The sequence below is a fragment of the Scomber japonicus genome, chromosome 7 (assembly GCF_027409825.1).
Source record: "Scomber japonicus isolate fScoJap1 chromosome 7, fScoJap1.pri, whole genome shotgun sequence".
NCBI lineage: Eukaryota > Metazoa > Chordata > Actinopteri > Scombriformes > Scombridae > Scomber > Scomber japonicus.
The window spans coordinates 11,052,719-11,073,677 of record NC_070584.1 but is presented as its reverse complement, the minus strand read 5'-3'; the positions used below and the strand labels follow the sequence as shown (position 1 = coordinate 11,073,677).

General features: G+C 39.7%; 3 protein-coding genes across 3 annotated transcripts in view; 1 reads left to right on the top strand and 2 right to left on the bottom strand.

Moving 5' to 3' along the window:
• Positions 1-381: 381 nt before the first annotated feature.
• pigc (phosphatidylinositol glycan anchor biosynthesis, class C) lies at positions 382-2,325 on the bottom strand. The gene is made up of 3 exons (XM_053322336.1): positions 2,264-2,325; positions 1,352-1,583; positions 382-1,250 (listed from the first exon to the last, which is right to left on the bottom strand). The coding sequence occupies exons 2-3, from the start codon at positions 1,577-1,579 to the stop codon at positions 594-596; spliced, it is 885 nt and encodes a 294-aa protein (XP_053178311.1). The 5' UTR covers positions 1,580-1,583; positions 2,264-2,325; the 3' UTR covers positions 382-593.
• A 3,601-nt stretch (positions 2,326-5,926) lies between these two features.
• On the bottom strand, positions 5,927-9,116 carry tmed5 (transmembrane p24 trafficking protein 5). The gene is made up of 4 exons (XM_053322462.1): positions 8,822-9,116; positions 8,102-8,199; positions 7,838-8,018; positions 5,927-7,185 (listed from the first exon to the last, which is right to left on the bottom strand). The coding sequence occupies exons 1-4, from the start codon at positions 9,008-9,010 to the stop codon at positions 6,967-6,969; spliced, it is 687 nt and encodes a 228-aa protein (XP_053178437.1). The 5' UTR covers positions 9,011-9,116; the 3' UTR covers positions 5,927-6,966.
• Positions 9,117-10,537: 1,421 nt separating this feature from the next.
• The window catches only part of suco (SUN domain containing ossification factor), a 41,849-nt gene continuing 31,427 nt past the window's right edge, over positions 10,538-20,959 (top strand). The window contains exon 1 of the mRNA XM_053322359.1: positions 10,538-10,816. Within this exon, the coding sequence (XP_053178334.1) occupies positions 10,764-10,816 (53 nt within the window). The 5' untranslated portion in view covers positions 10,538-10,763. The remainder of the gene's footprint in view (positions 10,817-20,959) is intronic.

Below are 20,959 nucleotides of genomic sequence, written 5' to 3'. Positions count from 1 at the left end.
TGAGGGTATAAATTAATGATTGTATGACACTTCCACTGTAGTTCAGATAGAAAATAATCCCTATGTAGGTTATTAAATAATTTGATAACACAATAATTCTCTTTATTGCAAAATCTCTTAAAATCTTAAAATTCTACAACTGATATTTCATTTCAACATAGTTTACAATGGAATTAAGAGCCCTTGTTCATCAAACTACTGAGTTACACACAGTGCACCTGCCCATCCAGATACAGCATCAACATACTATACATAATGGAGTCTCCTACATATGAATTAAAACATCACTGGTATCAAATTGGTGCATAGCATCAGAGTATATGCAGTAATGTAAGACAGCTTTGCACATTATTTTTCATACAAATTCTGAGGTCAACAGTAGAAGCTCAAACTTTAAAAACATCTTCGTATTCTCTGGAAGAGAATAAGTTGTCATGGCTGTCAAAACACATGTGGACCAATGATAAAAGAGGTTGGTGCCGGCATAATGCTGCCGGCTGTGAGTAAATTGAGTCAAATGAAGTTTGCCATTGGCTTACACCGTAGATGTCAGTTTGGTCAGGAGTACTCGGTACTCTTTTGCAATCTGTCTATTAGTGAAGGAAGCGGCTGAGGTCCTCGTGAATTTCAGCCTCATCCCAAGGTCCCTGGATGTTGTCCTTGTGCCTCTGCAGCCTCACTAGCAACAGGGGACAGAGCAGTGTCACACTCATTAGTGCCAAAGCCAAGAGCACAGCTCCACCTGGTGACTGGGACCCCAGTCCACCTACGCCTCCGATGCACACTCCTATACACACCCCAGTAAACTGGCGAGGAGCGTTCTCCCTCAACCTCTGCAGCAAGCAGGGCCACAGGGCAAACACCGGCAAGGCACAGCTGAGCATGGCAAAGGTGTGCAGAGCACCAGGTAACCTGGAGGCTAAACACACAGATGCAAACAGGGCTGCATTTAGGGAGAGGCTGCCTGGGGGTGAGGGCTGAGCATAAGGGAACGACACCAGGTGGGCCAATAGCATCATAGCAGACATGGCATACACTGTGTCCGTACTCACGGACTCTGTTAGTGTCTTTAGAACTGGTGAGAAGCCAAAGGTGAAAGAAAGGAAAATAGTGGCACTCTGTAAATCAGCTAGACGAGTCCTAGGCTCACACCCAGGTTCAACCTGAGACGACAAGGCTTGGTACAGTCCATACCCCAGCAGGGCGCATACAAGGCTGGTCCACAGCAGTGTCTCAGGGGACAGGCGGCCCTAAGAGGAGAGCAGACAAGTGGATTAAATATGCATTAAATGAACTGTGGTTCATACAGAGTGACCTTTACAAGATCCATGGAGTTTTTGTAAAACTTTACCTGCTCCATGTAGAGCCAGAGGGTGATGAAGATGGCCACACAGGACAGCTGCTGTCCCACAAAGCCTGCTTCTTTGACCACAGACCAGTATTGATACTGTCGGATGCCCTCATTCCTCCGTAATTCCTCCAGGAACCTCTGGTCCACATAGTTATCAGGGAACGGCTGGCGTTCCCATAGCACCTTCCTCCAGGGCACAGCTGGATCTGGGGCACTGTCAGGCCCCATCACCCTGACCCCACACACACACACACACACACACACACACACACACACACACACACACACACACACACACACACACACACACACACACACACACACACACACACACACTATGTAACCCGTCTGTAATAAAACATCTAAAACTTAAAATCTTATCAAATGGGGGTCTGTGGTGTAATTAGTGCCAGTTTAGGGGTCCTTGACATGAAGAAGTTTGAGAACCTCAACTGAATAATGAATTTGTGTTTAATCAAATCACCACACAGCAAACAAAGAGCCAAAGAGTATCCCAACATATACTAATCTGTACACATTAAACATGGTAAAGGAGGCCTGAGGGGATCAATCAGGAAGCTAAGTTTATTTGGTCAAGAGTTTGACAGATTATTTATTACACGATGGATCAGTTCTCCTAAATACAGATAGCCTCAGTTAGCTTCAAGCTTTCGATTGCTTAAGTTAATACGAGACCTGTCATATATGTCATATATGAATGATTTAATGAACCGTGGCAAATGAAAGCTGCTCAGTGTTGACTGTGCAGAGATTTGACTGCTGGCTGCTGCTACAATGAAACAACATCTTAAAATCAGACATGGCGGATATACGAGTTTATATGACCGCTCACATGTTGACAATCTGCTGAACGATCATCATAACTGTGATTAAAAAGAGCCTTTAACGTACCTGGGACAGGGTTTAGCTCTCAGCGCCTTTGCTACAATCCGATGGTCATGTCAGTATCCCGGAAGTGAAGCTCTTTCTCACAGAGCTCACAGCGCCCCCTGTTGTTAGTATAAAATACTGCACCAAGTCAGCTGTCTGTCAGCCACAGCGGTCGAATTAATCAATCGAACATAATTTTTTTTTAATCTCCTGATTACTTTTGTCTAAAAAGAAATACAATTGCGTTTAGTACCTTCAAGCTTTGCTTTTGTGACCTGGACCATGATATTTTGAAATGTACCTTTTCAAATAGGTAAACAGTTTCATTCACACACCAGAAAAGAAAACATGAATCAAAATTGACATGTTTTTGCATTTGAAAACAGTGCTTTATAGTGTGACGCTTTCCTGTTCATGATCTTAAACTTTGGATGGATAGGTACCCATTTTCACATGCAAATTAAGACACCAGACCAATATAGATTTCAATAAAGCATTTTCAGCACTCCACACTTTTTTGTGTCTTGTGTACACACTTTACAAACTATTAGCGCCTAAAGTCTGGGATCAGACATCCAAACAGGGCAACACCCATGGCTTTATCCCTTCATAACCACACACCCTGCTCTGCAGCCTCTTTTATTAATGTTACAGCATCTACATTATTTCTAAATGCATAATCTGTTTTAATCATTTGCAAATTCTCTAGGTTTCTCATTTTTGCTGTTGACTGGGAAGTTTGTATGACACATTTACTCTGAGCAACTCTCCCCAGAAGTTTCAGCCAGGACTGTATCCCCAAGACACTGTAGTTCCTAACCCTGATTGGGCCCTTCTTAGATGATAAATCAAAAGCCCACAGTTTCTCCATGATTTCATCAAACACAGACATGGTATGGCTTAAAAAAATGTGCACTTACCAGTCTTTTTAAAAAATGAAATCCTGTTCATGAAACTAGTTTTTTATTGAGAATTTGTTTGTCAATGGTTAACTCAAGAGCCCACTTACACTGAAAATATTTATTGAAGCTAGGCCAAAGGGAATGAAAATAATATGAATACACTGTCCTGATGCATGATGCCACCATAATTCGGAGGACACTGCCCTCCGTGGATAGTCTTTAAGCCTTCACATACAGTGCCACCAATACTCTAAGCCCATAATTGGTTTGTTATTCTGCAAACAAGGAAACACAGTTACCCATCTGTAGGTTTAGGGAGTTACAGTCATAACCTCTGACCTTGGTTGCCACAGTTATGCTGCGTCAGTTATCAAAGTGACTTCCACTTTCCCCAAAACACCACAGACAGTTGCCTTCACCATCTCAAGGAGAGGGACAGTGAGTCGCTCTGCCAAGATTTTAGTGCTGCCTTTACTGTGACCTCAAGACCCATGCTTGATCCTTAATATGGAAAATTCCCTAACACATTTAAGTTTTACAAAAGAGAACACAAAAGATTTAGAAGTTAGTTATTTTTCAAGATGTACGATTATACTGTAAATCAGCCTCCAAATATAATCTCCCATCATTGTATCCGGTGACTTGTATGTTGTTTCTCACTTCTTGTGAATGAAAACATGCAAATGCACCAATGTTTCCATTGGAAATAGGTTAATTTCAAAATATCATTGTTCTGATTACTAAAGCAAAGTTTGAAGGGAATAATAGCCATTTCCTACACTTATTAAGCATTAGCAATCAGGAAATAATACTTTCTACTCAGGTACAAAAAACAAGTAAAAATGTGTTTTACAGTGTCACTTCATCTCTCTCTTTGACCAGGTGTCTGTGATAAATATACGCTGCCCCTTCTCTGACATTTTAAGGCCCAGTCCACAGACTAACAGGTAAGCCAACATTTTCAACTTAAATTATTCTTACAATGCTGATGGTTTGTGTCACCTTTTGAAGTTATTTATCATGTTGACCATTACATTTGATCAATGTTCTTGTCGTAGCTGGTTCTCAGCACATGGACCACAGACGAGGAGGAATCAGGCAGTTTCAAACACAGGAACCTTGATGGTATATTCTGCCAACACAAATGTTACAGTAACACTTTGTGAGACAGAATATTTACACTGATTATGACACAGTCACAAAGCTTCCTAGAGTTTATTTACTAAGACACTGAGTTTCATTTCTGTTGCTTTGTGCTGATATCGTACATACAGCCTTTATTTTTTACTCTTTTTGCAGACAGGATCATGTCTGAACAGAGACTGCCATTGCAGAAGACCTGGATCATCCGCACATCGTCCGATAGGCCAGTAAGTGTCATGAGTGTGATCCTGTGAGGATAATTTTAAAGTGTGGTTTTGATGATGATGACCAAGACAAACAAGCCCAATCCTGCCTCCTTTTCCTTCAGCCCTCCTAGGCTGCGTCCCCTGGGCTTAGCAGGTGTCTCTGAATCTGCACTAAAAGAGTGTCTGATCATCAGACCTCTGCACAAACACGTCAAGAAGACCCCAGATAACCCAGCAGCTCTTTGATTGAGATGCTACTGCTGCTTAAGAAAGCTCTGACTTTCCAACAGGTAATCTGCATAACTGTTAAATGTTGTGTAGTGTCTACAGTACATATAAACAGTATGAAGGGCAGTCACATAATTCAGGTTTGTGAGCAAATACAGTATTTCTGTTCAATATAAACACAACAGAACACACAGGTCAGAAAAGGGTATTATTGTTTAATTTATACACATTTACAACTACAACATAATTTGAATAAATATCTTATGTCACATTCCCTCCCCCGCACAGCTCCATCAGAGTGGTAAAAAATATTTTCGAAGACAGCGTGGCTGTAATCAAAGTCTTCATCAGTAACACAGAAATACTTTTTTACAAATGTGTAGTCTTTAATTTTGTAGAACTTTAAAGCACTTAAAAAGAAATATCATTTCATATTACTAATCCATCACTTGTCTGATATTCAGGATCTACACATACAGTACTTAGTCAAACACTGAATACCACGAGATCAGACGGGCAGAGAAACTATAAGCACTTAAACTGAGGCAGAGATTGACCTTTCCTTACATGTATGATACTCCAGTATGATAAACACGCTGTATGGCTAAACAGTATCATTTAAAAAAAATTTTGATCAGAGTTTGGTTTACAGCACTTCCAACATAAGGCTGTTTTTGTAAGAGAATGAACTCACTATATGATCTTTATCTTACAGCACAGGACATAATTCAAAGCCTCGTCAGAAGATGGCAACATGGCGCTTCCATGAAATAAACAGCTTGCACACAGCAGGGCTCTCATGTCTACTCATTTATTGCACCAAGGTCACGTTTTGAGCACCACAGCTCTTCATTAACATGGAGATTTTGTCCAGGTTTTAACTGTGGAGCTCAGTAAATCCCAATAAAACACTCTCGGTAACCATAATCACAAGCCGCAGTATCGACTTCAAACTACACAAGCAACCTATGAGATAAAAATCAGTGATCAGTGCTTTTTTTACACGCATATCAGGACAGGTTGTGGACCCGTTTCTGGTGGGCCCTAAAGAGCCCAAATCATTAAAATATCTTCTAAGTACATGAAGATAAAAAATGTTGTTCTGTGGCATCAGAGGCAGTGCAATGATTAGATGGCAGTTTGTGGTGTTGGCCAATAAAATCTCAATATCAGACCAAATATAGATACAACCTTTTTTTAAAAAAAAATACTGATGTAGCCAAGGCAATGAATGGCTCATGCATATTAAGCTGAGCAGTGCTCCAGTGTAGCAGTGGTAATGACCTTCCAGGTGTCAGTAAAGTTAGAAATAGACTTTGTCACCAGAGAGATGAGCAGACTCAACATCTTCACACACTAGTTGGCTGTAAGTAGACACCCGACAGCAGTGAGGTTTCACAGTGGAGAGTAGCAGAGCTGGCTGCCATTTAGGCCACAAGCCCACATGTCATGGCAGAGAAATAGGACAGTAGTTATTAAGAGATTTGGAGATGGCCAATTTCCATTTCTCCTACTCCACTGTTCCTTGGGTGCCAAGGAATGGCATTAAGGGGAATTTGTGACTGAAATCTATTAACATGAATGTTTATGGCAATTACAGAAATATTTCAAGGCCTCACAAAGTTGCAAATGGCTAGCAGCCAAATACAAAAAAACCACTAAGGCATCTCAGTGACACAAAGATCATTTTTTGAGTGTACAACTAATGTGTGGGGAAGACAAGTTGACAGATCGGTTGCACTTACCACTCTGGTTTGGGAAAAATAAATCAAATTCTTCAGACACCAATACAACTTCTTCATTTAGCTCAGCTTAACACTCAAATATAAAACATGTCCAATGTAAAAAACGGACATTTTTGCAATTGGCCACTGGCCTTGTAACCTTAGGTTCTGTTAGAAAAATAGTCACATCATAAGCATGATTGTTATGTCACTTTTTTTGTGAAGAATTACAGCAGCTAAAGGAGGTCTATAAAAGAATATACAAGATTTAAAGAGAGACAGAGACTTATTCGAGTAAAGAGACAGGGGTTGACAAGTAGAGGGGCTGACAGTTCTTGTCCCACAGCAGGGCTGTCCCAGAAACTCCAGTGGACTGAAGACTAGAGCAAACTGTGGCTAATTTGTTGTTAAGAATGTCAAAATGTCTGTGTGCATATGTATATATGTCATCAAGTAAGGATGAAAGTATTTGAGAACAAGCACATTAGTTTCTCGTTCTGTCTCCCCCATTTGGGATGGTGTTATGTACGAATTTTCCTTTTATCATCAAACAGCGAGCGGACTAGGTAGACCTGAACTGTTGATACCAACATCATAACAATGAGATTGACCACCGACCAAAAGTTCACCCTGTCGAAGTTACTCTCCTGGAGATTCCTGTCGCGAGCCTCGAATGCTCGCAGCACAGTCTGGATCTGCACACTTTTGCCCAGCCGAGCCTTCACATTGTTGATGGTGTCCTGGAGGAGAGGAGCCAGACAGGTCAGATTGAGTTGATTTAATAATATGATTAATACAAGAACTGTCTAACACACGTCATTTGCCTTGTTCCTGACACAAACTCACAAAGCAGCTCAATCTGATGTGTTCCTGTTTCCATGAGAAAACAACATGCTCCACAGCTGGAAGAGACATTTCCTGTTTCTTAATAAGTGGCGCCCATGTAACTTCTGACACAAATAAAGGGGGTTTCTGGTGAAGGGGTGGTGCAAGCTACTGTGATGCAAGCTGAAACAATTGCCTGGCCTGAGCCAATAGGTGAGAGTTCATTGTCTATTCTTGTTACACTTTGTGACTTAGCCTGTATATGGTGGATTGCATGCTATTTTGTTGGCAGCCAATTGGGTCACTTTGCACCCCCTGTGTCATCCTGTGGGCATAGGTGGCACAGTGACAAATATCTCAGTGTCAGTCAGCAGAGGGACAAAGTCTAAAACACACAGAGAGGAAACACAAACACTTTGTAAAAAACTTCTCACTGGTGCCATTCATGCCCAAAAGTTCCCACATTATAACTCATTAACAACTCTTGTGCGCATTTCATGTCTAATTTGATCATTTCTAATAAAAATATGATAAAAAAGAGATATCTCAAACTAATTACATCCTCACCATGATGTCTTCTAGCTTCATGTCCAACATGTCTGTTCCGTGGACATACTCCTTCCAGTCATCTGGATCCTCATCTGCATCCATGTTGTCCATGATCAACTCAAAGAAGATGAGCTTCTCTGAGACACTACTGAAGGAGTTGTCAAAGCAGAACATGTAGTCTCCATCTTCAGTTTCAACGCTGGAGGAAAGCACAGGAAATAAGAGCTTGCACATGTGTCTCTGTCATCCATTTATGTCTCTCAGAAGGACTACATGACTTACGTGTGCACTCCATCCGACTTGTGATAGTCACTGAACAGTATTTGGCCTGAAGGAGAGGAGATGAAGAAGTCTACATCGAGACCTGCACCATCTAATACCTGTGGGCGGTGGAGGACACACACGAGAAGTATAAAGGACATAGAAAATATTAAAAGACATTAAATCAATACTTCAGGTTTGGGAGAGTTGATATTTTTCCTGGGTGTGTGTGTAGCAGCAATTCATTTCTGTAATACTTTATTTCATACATTGAATGTGAGGAATTCTAGACTTAAATTAGCCTTTTGAAGGTTTTCTCCACTGGAATGGAAAATGCTAGGAATCTTGTCCTTCAAAAATAGACACTGCAGCAGATACATTAAATGCTTGAGATGTCCCCACAAGCTATAACAATTGACAACTGCTTGACTTAAACATTCACTAAGTGCTGTAAGCCCTACACACACTGAGTGGCATAACAGGTTCCCATAATATGAAAATCAGGGTGTAAGCTACACAACCTGCTGGTTCTCCTGCACAGCAGTATGCAAATAAGGTTTGTATTAACTTTGCCTTAATATAAACCACAACACACCTAAATACATGAATATTAGCCCAAGACAAAAAAGGGATAATCAACAGGTTTAATAACTGGCTCTTATGCACAGAGCTAGTTTTGGTCCACCCTGCTACATTTACAATTTCATTCAAGATGATCTGAGTAGTGAGAGTGTTTATGACCTGATATTCTATTTCCAGTGAGGCATCTTTCTTCATAGTCTGGTAGAAACACTCCTTTCGACCGGCGGGTAGAGTGAATGTGAAGTCGCTATCCAGAGACTGAGAGAAGGACGCCAGCACCATAAACCTCTCCGAAACTAGAGCAACAAACACGGATAGGACACACAGCAACACCCGGGCTGTCTCCATGGTCCAGCTTAAATGCGAGCCTAAATGTCAAAAAGAGACAAAACGGTGTTACAATAGCCCGCTGCTGTATCGGTATGTGAGCAGAGGATAAGCTAGTGATGTTCGCCCAAACTTCACTACTGTTGAAATGTTCACAGCTTAGGACCCCGCCTGGTTAAAACAACAACTTTAAAAAAAAAAATATTGCAGGAAAATAATGTCACATCAACTCTATTTTAATTTCAGCCATTTAAGTAGGTCATTATTCGTTATCATATTAATCTGTCGACATTAAATGTAATAAAAATGACAAGCAAATTGATAGCCGCCTTATCGAATTGCACTTTGGGAAATGAAGTTTTTTGTTTCGTTGTTTTTTTTCGCGATGGGGGTAAACCATACAGTCTATGGGGTAAACAGGAGGAGCAAAATAACATACTATTAATAACAAAAGTGTGACTGACCAAGTACAACTAACAACAACAAGTACCGTAACCAAACAGGGTCTTCTATTTGTTTTTAGAAGGGGGGTCTGCTATTATAAATGTGGGGATATTAACATACAATCCTATAATCTTATTTGCACATATGATCTTTGAGCTACATTAATGATTATTATCATTATTAACTGCACATTGCATATATTGTTTACTCCTGGTCAGTATTTTATACATTTTATCTAATTTTCCCCGTTAGGGTTAGGGTAACCTGTAGCAGCTCTTCTAATTTAGATTGTGTATTTACGTATATTTTTTCACTGTAAATGTCCTTCTTTTAAAAAAAATAATGTATTTATGTTATTTAGGGATTCTTCATTTTATTTATATTTTGACTGTTGTACACCACAACACCAAGTAAAATTTCTTGTGTATGTAAACCTACATTGCAATGAGCCTGATTCTGATCTGATCTAATCTTATATAAGGTTACTGAGTTTTCTTGATAAATACCGCGATAGAATTACATACAAGAGTGCCTGGCCCATTAAATTAAACAAGATGAAAAATGATAGAATTTATGCCAGAAAAAAAATGAAAATGAAAAAATATCAATTAAAAGAAATATGTGAAATATACTAAATACATTTTGCAGCACTAAGCCTTAAGCTTTTTTGCTTTGGAAATATACAGATTAAAAAATATATACATTTTAATACTATGTGAAGGTGTTTTGCTTTGTTAAAAAGAAAAAGTACACAGTGTTCACTTTCCCCCCTAGCACTGACACCTCACCTGATTTGAATATGAACATAACTGCCTTTACAAAAACGTATGAGTCAACACGAGTCATTCATCTTGTGAAGAGTCTGATGTTAAAGGGTTGTGTAATAATTTTGAACATTGCATGCATTGATGATTTGCTTATCAAGAAATTAGGTGACGCGTCGCGCTCCACGGGTTCCAGATCAGCCCCCGTCCAGTGGGCGGTGACTTTGTCCATTACGGCGTTAATAGGTCTCTTCTGATTGGGCGATAAATCTACATCTCTGTTTTGATTGGTCGTCCGTGGAGCAGGGGTTGAACATACCGAGAGCCAGCTACCCGTCAACAGCAGTAGCAACAAGAGCTGGAAAAAGAGGCGGACAACTGGACCGCACAATGATAATTAGCACACCTCCAGTGTAGGATTTAGCCACAGAGGACAGTTGTTAGTGAACTTGTAACTAACACAGGCCCTCAGCCGACTAAAACAACCTGTCTTCGGTGTATTGTGAAGCCGTGAGAGATCAGAAAAAACCCCAAAGAGCGAGGATGTTGGTCCCCGCGGGAAGATAATGAAGAGGCTGCGCGTTTTGTTGGTGTGCCTCATTGTAGCTCTCCTGTGCTGGTAAGCTCACTTCAACATTTCTATCTCCATATTCATGATGTGTCAGTTAAATGACAACTATTACTAAAGGTGAACCACGTTTCCTGGTGATCTTTCCATCCGTCGCGTCCCTATGCTTGACGTGTTTTGCCGCATAATATCCGTCAGTCATTATTGTTCATTGACATGAATTATCTGCTACACAGCTAACACCATTAGCTAACTACTTAGTTACAGCGTCTGGTGGGATGTTTTGTTGGCCTGTCATTCAGAAGAAGAGCTTTGTAAAGGTACTTGGCGAAACTGGTTGACAAAGTTTGTTTTTTAAATGGTTTTTAGTCGGTTGGTCGGTGAGCTAGCCAGCTGTTGAATGGCAGCATTGCTAGCTAACCTAAGCTGATGAAGTTGTGATGATAAAGACCACGTTATTTGTCTGGTAATGTTAATGTTGTAAAAAAAATAAAAAAAATAAAAAAAAACTCAGACTGAGACTGACAAGATAGTACTGCCATAATACTTTTCTCTCTGTGTAACGTAGGGGTTCAACTAACTATTATTGTATTGTGATTTGATCAAATGATCTTTATCTACAATGCATACGTCCTCGTCAAATCCACATCACCAAACTGATGTCTAATTAAATCACTAAAACAAGTAATCATTGATCCATCTTCAGTCATTAACCGACAGATAGAAAACATAGGATACACCAATTGCAAAACACTGAGGAATAACAGTCAATATTAAGATAGGAACACAATGTAAAATCATTAATTAAGCAGCATTATTCTTGTACAGATGTAACACATATGATATTACTTTCTGCATGTCAGTGAGTTTCAATATTGGAATTAGTGACTGTAGTTCTGCTCGAAATGCATACAGAGGTGACATCTGGCAGATCAATACAAATCATGACTAATCTCAGTGGCGCAGGTAGCAACATGCAGGGTTTGTGAAATGGGATTAACAAACCAGCCCACATGCCACCTTTATCCAGATTGGTGACTCAGGAGCAGCCACTATCCAGGTTGTGGCCTGATGATGGTACACTTCTGTCCCCACCGCCATGGTCATTTGTATGTGATAGCCATCCACTGTCATATTACAGAAATATCTAAAGGGTGGATGGCTGTGTTCCTCAGGAGTTCATATAATCATAATGGAAGCAGTGATTTGTTTATAAGGATCGTGTACGGTGTTAAACTTAATTGTTACTATTTGATGTACTGTACCAGAGTTAGTTTATAGCTAATTTTCATCTGCAGTTTCTTTAGTAGGTCAATCTTAAAACATATAACAACAGAACAACAAACACAAGACACATACAAAATACAAAGCTACACACTATAGCTACAATTAACACATACAATCTAGAGTCAGTGGTTGGATTATGAGTTGAAGAAAGTAACAACGCAAAAATGTGTACATCTTAAAAAACTAAGCTGATTTCTTATACATTATACTCTTAATTCATGTGTGTTTCCATTTTCATTTAGATGTTTCCAGGAAATTATAACATAATGATACCAATACAGAGCCATTGGTGGTTCTCCAGTGGCAACACAGTGCAAAATGATCATATCCATTTCATTCATACTTGAGGTTCTTGATCATTAAAGTCTAAAGCAATTAAGGTTTTTAAATTCTCTGTTTCTCTGTTGAATTGGAAATTAATTTGAGAGCCCATTGATCATGACAGTTAGCATTGGATAATGTCTTCATTAATGAGTATAACTTTATCAAGCACAGAATTTAATATACTTTCTCCATAGTTTCCATGTTTTCCAAAAGAGATGCACAGATTGGCATAAAATAAGTTTTAAAAAAATTTAATATTTGGTTGTTTCAAAAGGGAAAAAAATGTCTAGCTTGCTGGTTACTGAATTAAAAACTGTATCAGACTATGATAAAGCCTCCTCTCACTCAGTCTCAGGTTATTTGTAACCCTTGTACTTTTTTCTGAAGAAAAATGAGATTAGATTATTTTAAAAGGCTTCATTTCTTTGATAAGATTCAGCCTACCATTGACTGAAGGAGCAACATATTTGTACTTCGTCATTTAAATTCTTTAAAAAGTCTACAAGAATATTGAATTATTATAAATGAAATCAATGGATGAGAGAGCCTTCAGTCCCTGGTAACAACTAGAGAGGATTACAGTCTTGCGTGTCAGGTGTTTGCATAAAACGTTGATGCACTTTTTCCACTTTCCCACAAACAAACTAATGACCATGCAACAACACGCACGGGCTTCATTACTAATGCAAGCCCTTTTTAGCGTGCTGCCGCTGGCTTCTCACTCCTCTGTGCCAACTCTCACACATCGCAGTGGGAACAGAGAGATGGGGAATGCAATCCTTGCAGTAATCCTAAGGTTTCCAAGGCAGCAGTGATTCTTTTAGGCAAGGAAAGTCTGTAGTCTGAAGTCTCTGTATTAGGAGATTTGTGGCAAAGGACTGCAGGGGGGGGGGGCATCATTCTGTAATCGGGGCCTCACCTGCTGTTTTTAATAACCTTGTGCTGGTTGAAATGGTCATGGCCAATCTTGATTCTTCTGATTCAGCTTTTATTTGTTTCTCTGTGTAAAATGTCCCCAGTATATTACCATGAGACTGCTGTAAGCTAGTCGGCAGTCGGCTGGAGATCTTTATGCTGCAGTGCTCAAAGAAGCACAGCAGACTGTATTCAGTATGTGTCACTCACACATAGTCAGCAACAGGGGTCTTACTGTGCGTTCAGTATGCTAGCGCAGACTGTTGACATCAGCATCTCTGGGGAACCTGTGCGCATGTGTGCTTGAGTGTTTTGTGTGAGGGTGCACATTTCCAGCCAGGTTGATTGTCAGTAATAATAGCTCACCGCAGACATACACGGTATTTTAGATTTGAACTGTTTTGGTTGGTCGTTAGCTGACTGTAATGTGTCAGCAAGCCTCTCACATCGCATCCCTCTGTTAATTACACATGCTGTAAAACTACCCAGGAGACAAGTACACAATTGGATATTGTTTTATTGCTTTTCTACAGGAGCACGCTCAAGGGAAACCGCTGCGCGTCTTGTCCTCATCAGATTCTATCCCTGTATCATCGGCTTATTAGTTTCACAGCCATTTGAAGATTATTGTTATTGTGTAATGCGATTAGCACTCATGAGATATCTCTGCAGCCAACTGACCAGCTCGGGATCTTGTATTATATTCTAATAGACTGCAGACTGTTTTTAATAAGCCACATAACAATTCTCAGAGCATGTGCAGGTAAAATGAAGTTGTGCACATGCTGCTACTGACTTGCTCCACTGTTGTATAATTTGATTAGTCTTTTATGAATTTAAATCAATTTGACACCATGTAGATTTCTTAAGGATACTGTGGTGTGTTTTTATTCAGATTTTAAGACTTAAAACTTGCTGAATATTTTGACACCAATCCTGTAAGAGAACACTGCAGCGTTTTGCTGGTCCAACCTGTTTCCTTTCTGAGATCCTCTATAGAATGAGATCTATATATGGGCTTTGAGTCACTCCCCGCTGCCATATCATGTTTTCCTAACACATAGCTTCAGGTCTTGAGCAATCCTGCTTGCAAACTTAAACACAAACTCACAATCACTTAACAGGCTTAATGGAGTTATTCAGAATCAGGTAATTTCCAATTTGAAGCTCATGAATCCAATGACACACTCTGCTGTGAGTCCCCTCCTGGGTGATGGTTTGACGTAAACAAAAGCTCAAAATATTTCTTGACTGTGAGAGTTCCTTTGTCTCAACTGTGTCCTCTGTAACCTTCTCATAGGACATGTGAGCGCCAGTGAAGGAAAGCAGTAAATAGGTAGAGGACCCTCTCGTTAAAAGAACTGTGTTCTGCCACATCATAAAAGTTCCCTTTTTTTGGGGCAGTTGTTGCATAATAGGATCCTTCTTGCGTTGCCTGTGTTTATCAGTGGCCAGGGAGCCTGTTATCACTCACAATACTGCTTGTATTTCTCACCATCACCTGTACTGGCCACTGAGAGCAAATAACGGAGAAACACAGAATGCTCTGTGTTTGTCTTTGACTTCTCCGACCATGAAAGGGGGATGGGGGTTTGAAACTTGAAGATAACAAAGCTTGCCATAGCGCCCCTTCCCCCCAAGGTCATCACTTCCCAGCTATTCATTTCAGTCCAGTGGTTTTTTATGGTCCTGTTGCACCCTCCGCTGCTGTGATTTACAACATGTGTGTCCATACACGTGTATTTTATTTTCCTCTCCTTTTAAGCTCTTGCATCATTGGCAGACTCCTTTTTTTTCTGTCAGTGCTTGGTTGTCGTTGTCACAGAATGTCCGAGCATTGTGAGCACAGATGAATCAAAGAGTAAAGGATCAACTGAAATGTGGAAGTGTGTCTGTCTGGTATTCACCTCATATGTGCCACATTTCAGCAGTTTTAACGGCTCGTTGCCACATTTTGACTTTATGTTGAGTCACAGTCTGATGTGATTAGTGAAGTGGTCTAACCCAACTTGGAGAACTTGAAACACATTGTCCAGTCATGTATGATCGATGCAGTCTGTTACAAAGTCAAGAGCTGCAACAGTAAGTCATTTGGCAGAAGAATAATCTACAATCAATTTGATAATTGATTGATTGATTGATTGATTGATGGATTGATTGATTGATTGATTAGTCATTTATTAAGCAGGTTGAAGCAATTAAACATTTGGGGTTTTGGACAAAGAAGTAACCCGGGCTCTGTGAACTCTTGACATGTATTGTTCACTATTGTGACATGTTACAGACTAATTGATTTAAAAAATAATAATAATAATAATAATAATAAGCAGTCTTTGGCCGCAGCCCTAAAACATTGTCTGAAGGACATCATTATCAATCTAGAGTGAGCTGCAGATGTCTGAACCTTCATGGTAAACATACATACTTATACATATACATACTTTACTGTCACGTTGTGCAAGACATGTGCATGTGGGCACATACATGCACGGGTAAGACATGCATGTTCTCAGACAATGTGTCCAAATATACCTGCTTTGACCCAGTGCAACTGTGTAAACACACTGGGGGTGGTAGTGAGGGTCTGGTTTTCTTAACAAAATATCTGAGCAAAGGTATACAAACACAACAGTATACCTCTGTGTTATATCTAAGTTGCTCTATATCTAAAGCATTGATTAACTCATAGAGAATGTAATCCGATACGTCCAGAGCAAAACAATGAAAGTCATGAGGTTATCTATCAAAGCAAACATGACAGTTGACCCATGTGTCAAACCAAAAGAAAGGCAGAATCATCCTCTTCAGGCTCAGACTTCTTGTTTTTGGCCATAGTTGTCTTTTCTTCTCTTTCCTTGTCTAGTCCCACTGGTGTATAAAGTAGCACATCTCCCATTAACACAGACAGCCCCATGCATTTTTTAAACACGGGGCAATTTCCTAACCCTGCTGAGCCGATCGGTCATTTGACAAGAGTCGCTTTGGGTTTTCAAATTGAAAAAACATTTACTGAATTTTTAATGAGGTAACCATTGATTGATTCCATGACCAATCCTAAGAAAAATTACATCTCTAACTACTCATTTAATTTGACCAGCGGTCGCCAACTTGTTAAAACAAATCCTCTGTAAGGCTTCTATCATTTGCCCGCCTCAGTTGTGTCCAATCAGCTGACAGTAGTTGCATTATACCTTGTAAATCCCTGACTTGAAATTTAGCTATAAAACGTTTCTCGCAGCCTCTGTTTTCAGAGACTAAAGGCTCAGTAACTGAGTAACCAAGAGTTCATCTTTCTGTTGTTGTTATTGTCGTAGCAGGCCAAGGTCTAGCACTGCAGGCTGGCAGCTTTAGTTTTATCTGGGGAGACAGAGCTGAACTGGCACTCCAGAGCTCACTATTGTTCCTGCCCATTGGCCATGGAGACCGCTGAGCTCACTGAGCTCTCCACCCTACTGGCCCTGCTGGCTCTGTGCTGCACGGCTGTCTGTATGTTAACGATGATACCTCATTACAAACATATCCTATGTGAGGTCATCAGAGTGAGACAACACCTGAGGATGAGCCAGTGTCTGAGGCGAGGGCGCCGTTTTAAAAACAATCTCAAAATCAAACTGCAATTTAAAAAACAAAAAAACCTGGTTAATGATAATGAAAGGATGATGCCAGGGGTGAGTTCAGACTGACTTTTCACTTCTCACAACCGTGGTGAACAGGAAGTGATCATTAATAGAGGAGTAAAATCCCTGCTTAATGAAACATGAACGTAGCTGTTCTCTCTTTATCAGTAAGTCAGTGTCACATGTAGCTGGTACTTTCAGACAACAGGACAGTGAGTAATGAACCAGAGAAATAGTTTGATAACACAATATTTAAGTGAAGTCTGAATGAAAGTTATGACTAAAGAATAGTGTCTGGTTTTATGTCTGAGGGAAAATCGCAACAAAAAAAATCATGATAAAATGTCCAAAAGTCTCTCGTTACCATTCTTCGCCTCGGAAGAGAAAAACAAAATGTTCAGTTTCCATTGTGTCTCTCACTTCCTTTATTCAGCAAAGAAATTCAACAGGCTCATTTGAAGCATGATCTCCTAACTAAAATCTTAGCAGTTCCATTTGAATCATAACTTCATCTCCAGAATGCAAATGAATTTTGTGACAATAACTGGCTTTAAATAATTAAAAAGGAGCATGATATGTTACGATGCTTAATTTTCTGGCAGCAGGAACTTCTTTGTGGGATGCTGTAACTCACATAATACATTTCTGAGAATAGGTTGGCAGTGAGTGAGAGATGAATGCAGGTCAATAGCTGGAGGCTTTGTCAGTGGTTAGAAAATAGTTTACTGTGTTGGTGAATAGTATTATAAGGGTGGAGATAGTTAGGTCTTTAAGGTGGAGGCAGGCGTCACACTGCTAAAGTAGTTTAATTGCGTTTTTTACATGTGTGAGAAGAGGGTTTGGCAAAGGGAGCAGAGCTGAGTGATTGACTGTTTGACATTTGAGCTTTTTGTTTGAACATATTTATTTACCCTTCTTGTCATTGTGCAGTGAACAGTGTCAGTGGTTTTTAAATGCATTAGGAAACAATTAAAGTTATTAATATTTTCCACCCTCATTTATTTTAATGTATTAAAATGTTTGTGATTGGATTAAATACTGTATGTGCTCAGTTCTTGATGGTTCATTACATCAAAATCACTGGTTTCTTTGTGTTTTCCTGCTCTCTTAGAGAGGCACTTTTTTCCTCCTCGTGAAATGCTCTGGTTTCTTCTCTTCTCTTCCCCTCCCCCTTTCTCACTCCTTTGCTCCTTACTGTTTACCTTTTCCAGCTACCAACTGACTCTCATGCTTGTGTGTGCGTCTCACTCTTTTTACTTGTTAAGTTGTTGAGTCTCGCATGCAGCAAGTGTGTGACTGCCTTCGTGTCTTTTTAAATGCATGGGTGAGGTCGACGTACAGAGAGAGGCCCCAGCCACAGCTGACACACACGGCTACTAAAGAACATTGTGTACTAACACTAATAAGGGCTGGTATTGCAGAAGCTCACAAATAAAGAGATAACAATGCTATCAAACCTACTTTTTTCAATTCGCCTGCTGATAGCAAGATCACATTATCTTATTTAATGGGCTAAAATAATTAGATTTGTTGTGGACATCAAGATCAAACAAGGAAATATACAGCAGGCTCACTGGTTCAGCTGATGTAGGTACAGTGGATGTAACATGTTGTTCGCTACCAAAATATCACAGCAGTATTCATGTCAGTTTCCTCACTTTTATGTTTTAAACGTGGTGGTTTTTTGCTAGTCAGGAAACCTCTGTTTGCATTGGAGTATCTATACTAGTTAGGACCCCCTGTGTTTACATAGGAGTACGTATAGTAAATGTAAATGTTTCACCACGTTGCAGCGCATGGGTACATTATGTACCTAGGTGAATATTTGATGGGATTTTGTTCCCCTGCTGTGCCTGCTGATGCATACATACTGACTGAGAATGTGCATGCATTGTTATATCCACGCCCACCCATGCTAACCCGCACTGACGAAGTGGCTTTTCCTATCAAATTACATTATATCACATGACTGCGTCCTTCAGTCCCATTCTCTGCGCCATTGTACTCCACCGATGTTCCTGATGTCGGGTTCCCAAGCCTCTTTGATCCCTGTCTGACTGGGACTAGTGCGAGGCATCCCATCATCACAGCTTAACTGTTGCCACTGTACTGTGACTGTGGGTGTTTTTGTGCAGCTCGGTATCAGAGAGAGGATGTGTGTTACATTTCACTGTCGATAAATGTGGTGTTATGCAGGCGTTTCACAGATTGAAGAAACATTCGCTTACTCATCTCAGAGGATATAATTACATTATTTTATACCCAGTATTTTAAATAAATTATCCATGGTAAAAATGTGTTTGCTCTTGCAACCTGATATATCTATTAAATTTAGTTTGATGAAAGCATTTTAATTTTCATATGTATTGTTCTGTTATGTGTATTTCACTGTCTAAGTCATCATTTATCAAATAGGGAGCTGTGTTCAAAGCCAGTCCCTATGAAAACTCGAAGCCATGCCCAAACAACCAGCACCCAGTCTGATGATTTATTATGACTCATAATGACATATATTTTGTTCAGTGGTGCTTTTTCTTTCAGTGGAGTGGCAAGGGTGTGATATTAAAATGTGAGTCCTCATTATACAGTAAAATTAAATACATTTTTTTTTTTTCATTTTACACACTTCCCACTTTACATGTGAAATGTGTTCATTTAAGTCATCTTCCCATTTGCAGTGTATCTAAGTGCCTCAATAATAATTGTACTGTTTTAAATGTTTATAATTTTGTAATTGTAACTATTTTGTACTGAGGTGTAATGAGCAGCTATTTAGGATGGGGGGAAAAAGCACTTCAATTTGGGACGTTGATTGTTAAGTCTGAAAGTAGAATTCGGGACAGTTGTGGGACACTGAGGGAAAAAAAAGTTAATTTCAAGCCATGATCAGAGCAGAGAGGGAGAGACAGCAGAGAGTAAATGACCTCCTAAACTGGTTCCAAATTCTTACTGACTGTGCAACAACATGGTTAGTCATATAATAAGAAACGAGTGGGAGTTCAGAGCACAATAGAGCTGGTAAGAAGATGAGCACACACAATGCATTCTCCATGATTTGCCATTTATAGATATCAGTCGTCTGTCACTCATACAGTACGTCATTAAAAATGTGAAAAATTTGAGGGTGCCATTATCTCCCTGGAGATGAGGCCTCTGCAGTATTTCCATATACCTTTCTGTTTTTGTTCCAGATAAAGGTTGATAGAAGCTTATCTATGGAGCTGAAGAAGAATTTGGTCAGAAATATAGAACGACATTGAAACACATAAAGGAGCCTGGCTAATTCATTTATCTGGATGGTGTCGATCCTTTCACTCAGAGAAAGAGGCAGCAAATCCCATCCTTTAATGTCCCATTTCAGACAGGCTATCAAGAGTTGGAAGTTAGCTTTGTAGAGGTCTTTATAATTCTGTGTAATCCAGATTCATAGATATTTTAACTTTTTTGTGTTGATTTTTAAAAGGAGTTAAATTACAGGAGTTGTTTTTGGCAGTTATGTGGATTGGCATTAAGTCGCTTTTTGGATGATTTGTTATTTTATAGACAGACTTTTTGCCAAATTTCTTTAGCTTTATGCTATGCTTTACACTCTTGACCTCCTCAGTTAATTCCTTTTTTAGATTAATATCCTGTTGTATAGCTAGTGCTAACAGTTTAGCTAGTTTAACAGGAGCGGAGACGTCGGACCCCCTTGTCCAGAAATCTAAGATACAAATTACACAAAAATTGCAATGAAAGGAGGAATTCATTTTAAGTGGTGGTCAGTGTGCTTTATTTCAAGTATGCACTGATTGGCGGTCCTCTAATGTAAGCCATGCCTACACTTTAAAATAAGATGCTGCTGCTTGGCACGTCGAACGGATATCAAACTCTATTTTAAGTGTCAGACATTGGAGTATGTCATCTGAGGGTAATTGGCTGTACATTATATAACTTCAAAATATCATCCGTCAACTGCTTGTTGCTTGTCTTAGGTTTCTTTTGCATTACGCAATAAGAGTTAACCTGCCCCCTTAAGTATGACTCCAGGCCATTGAGGACAATATTCCCG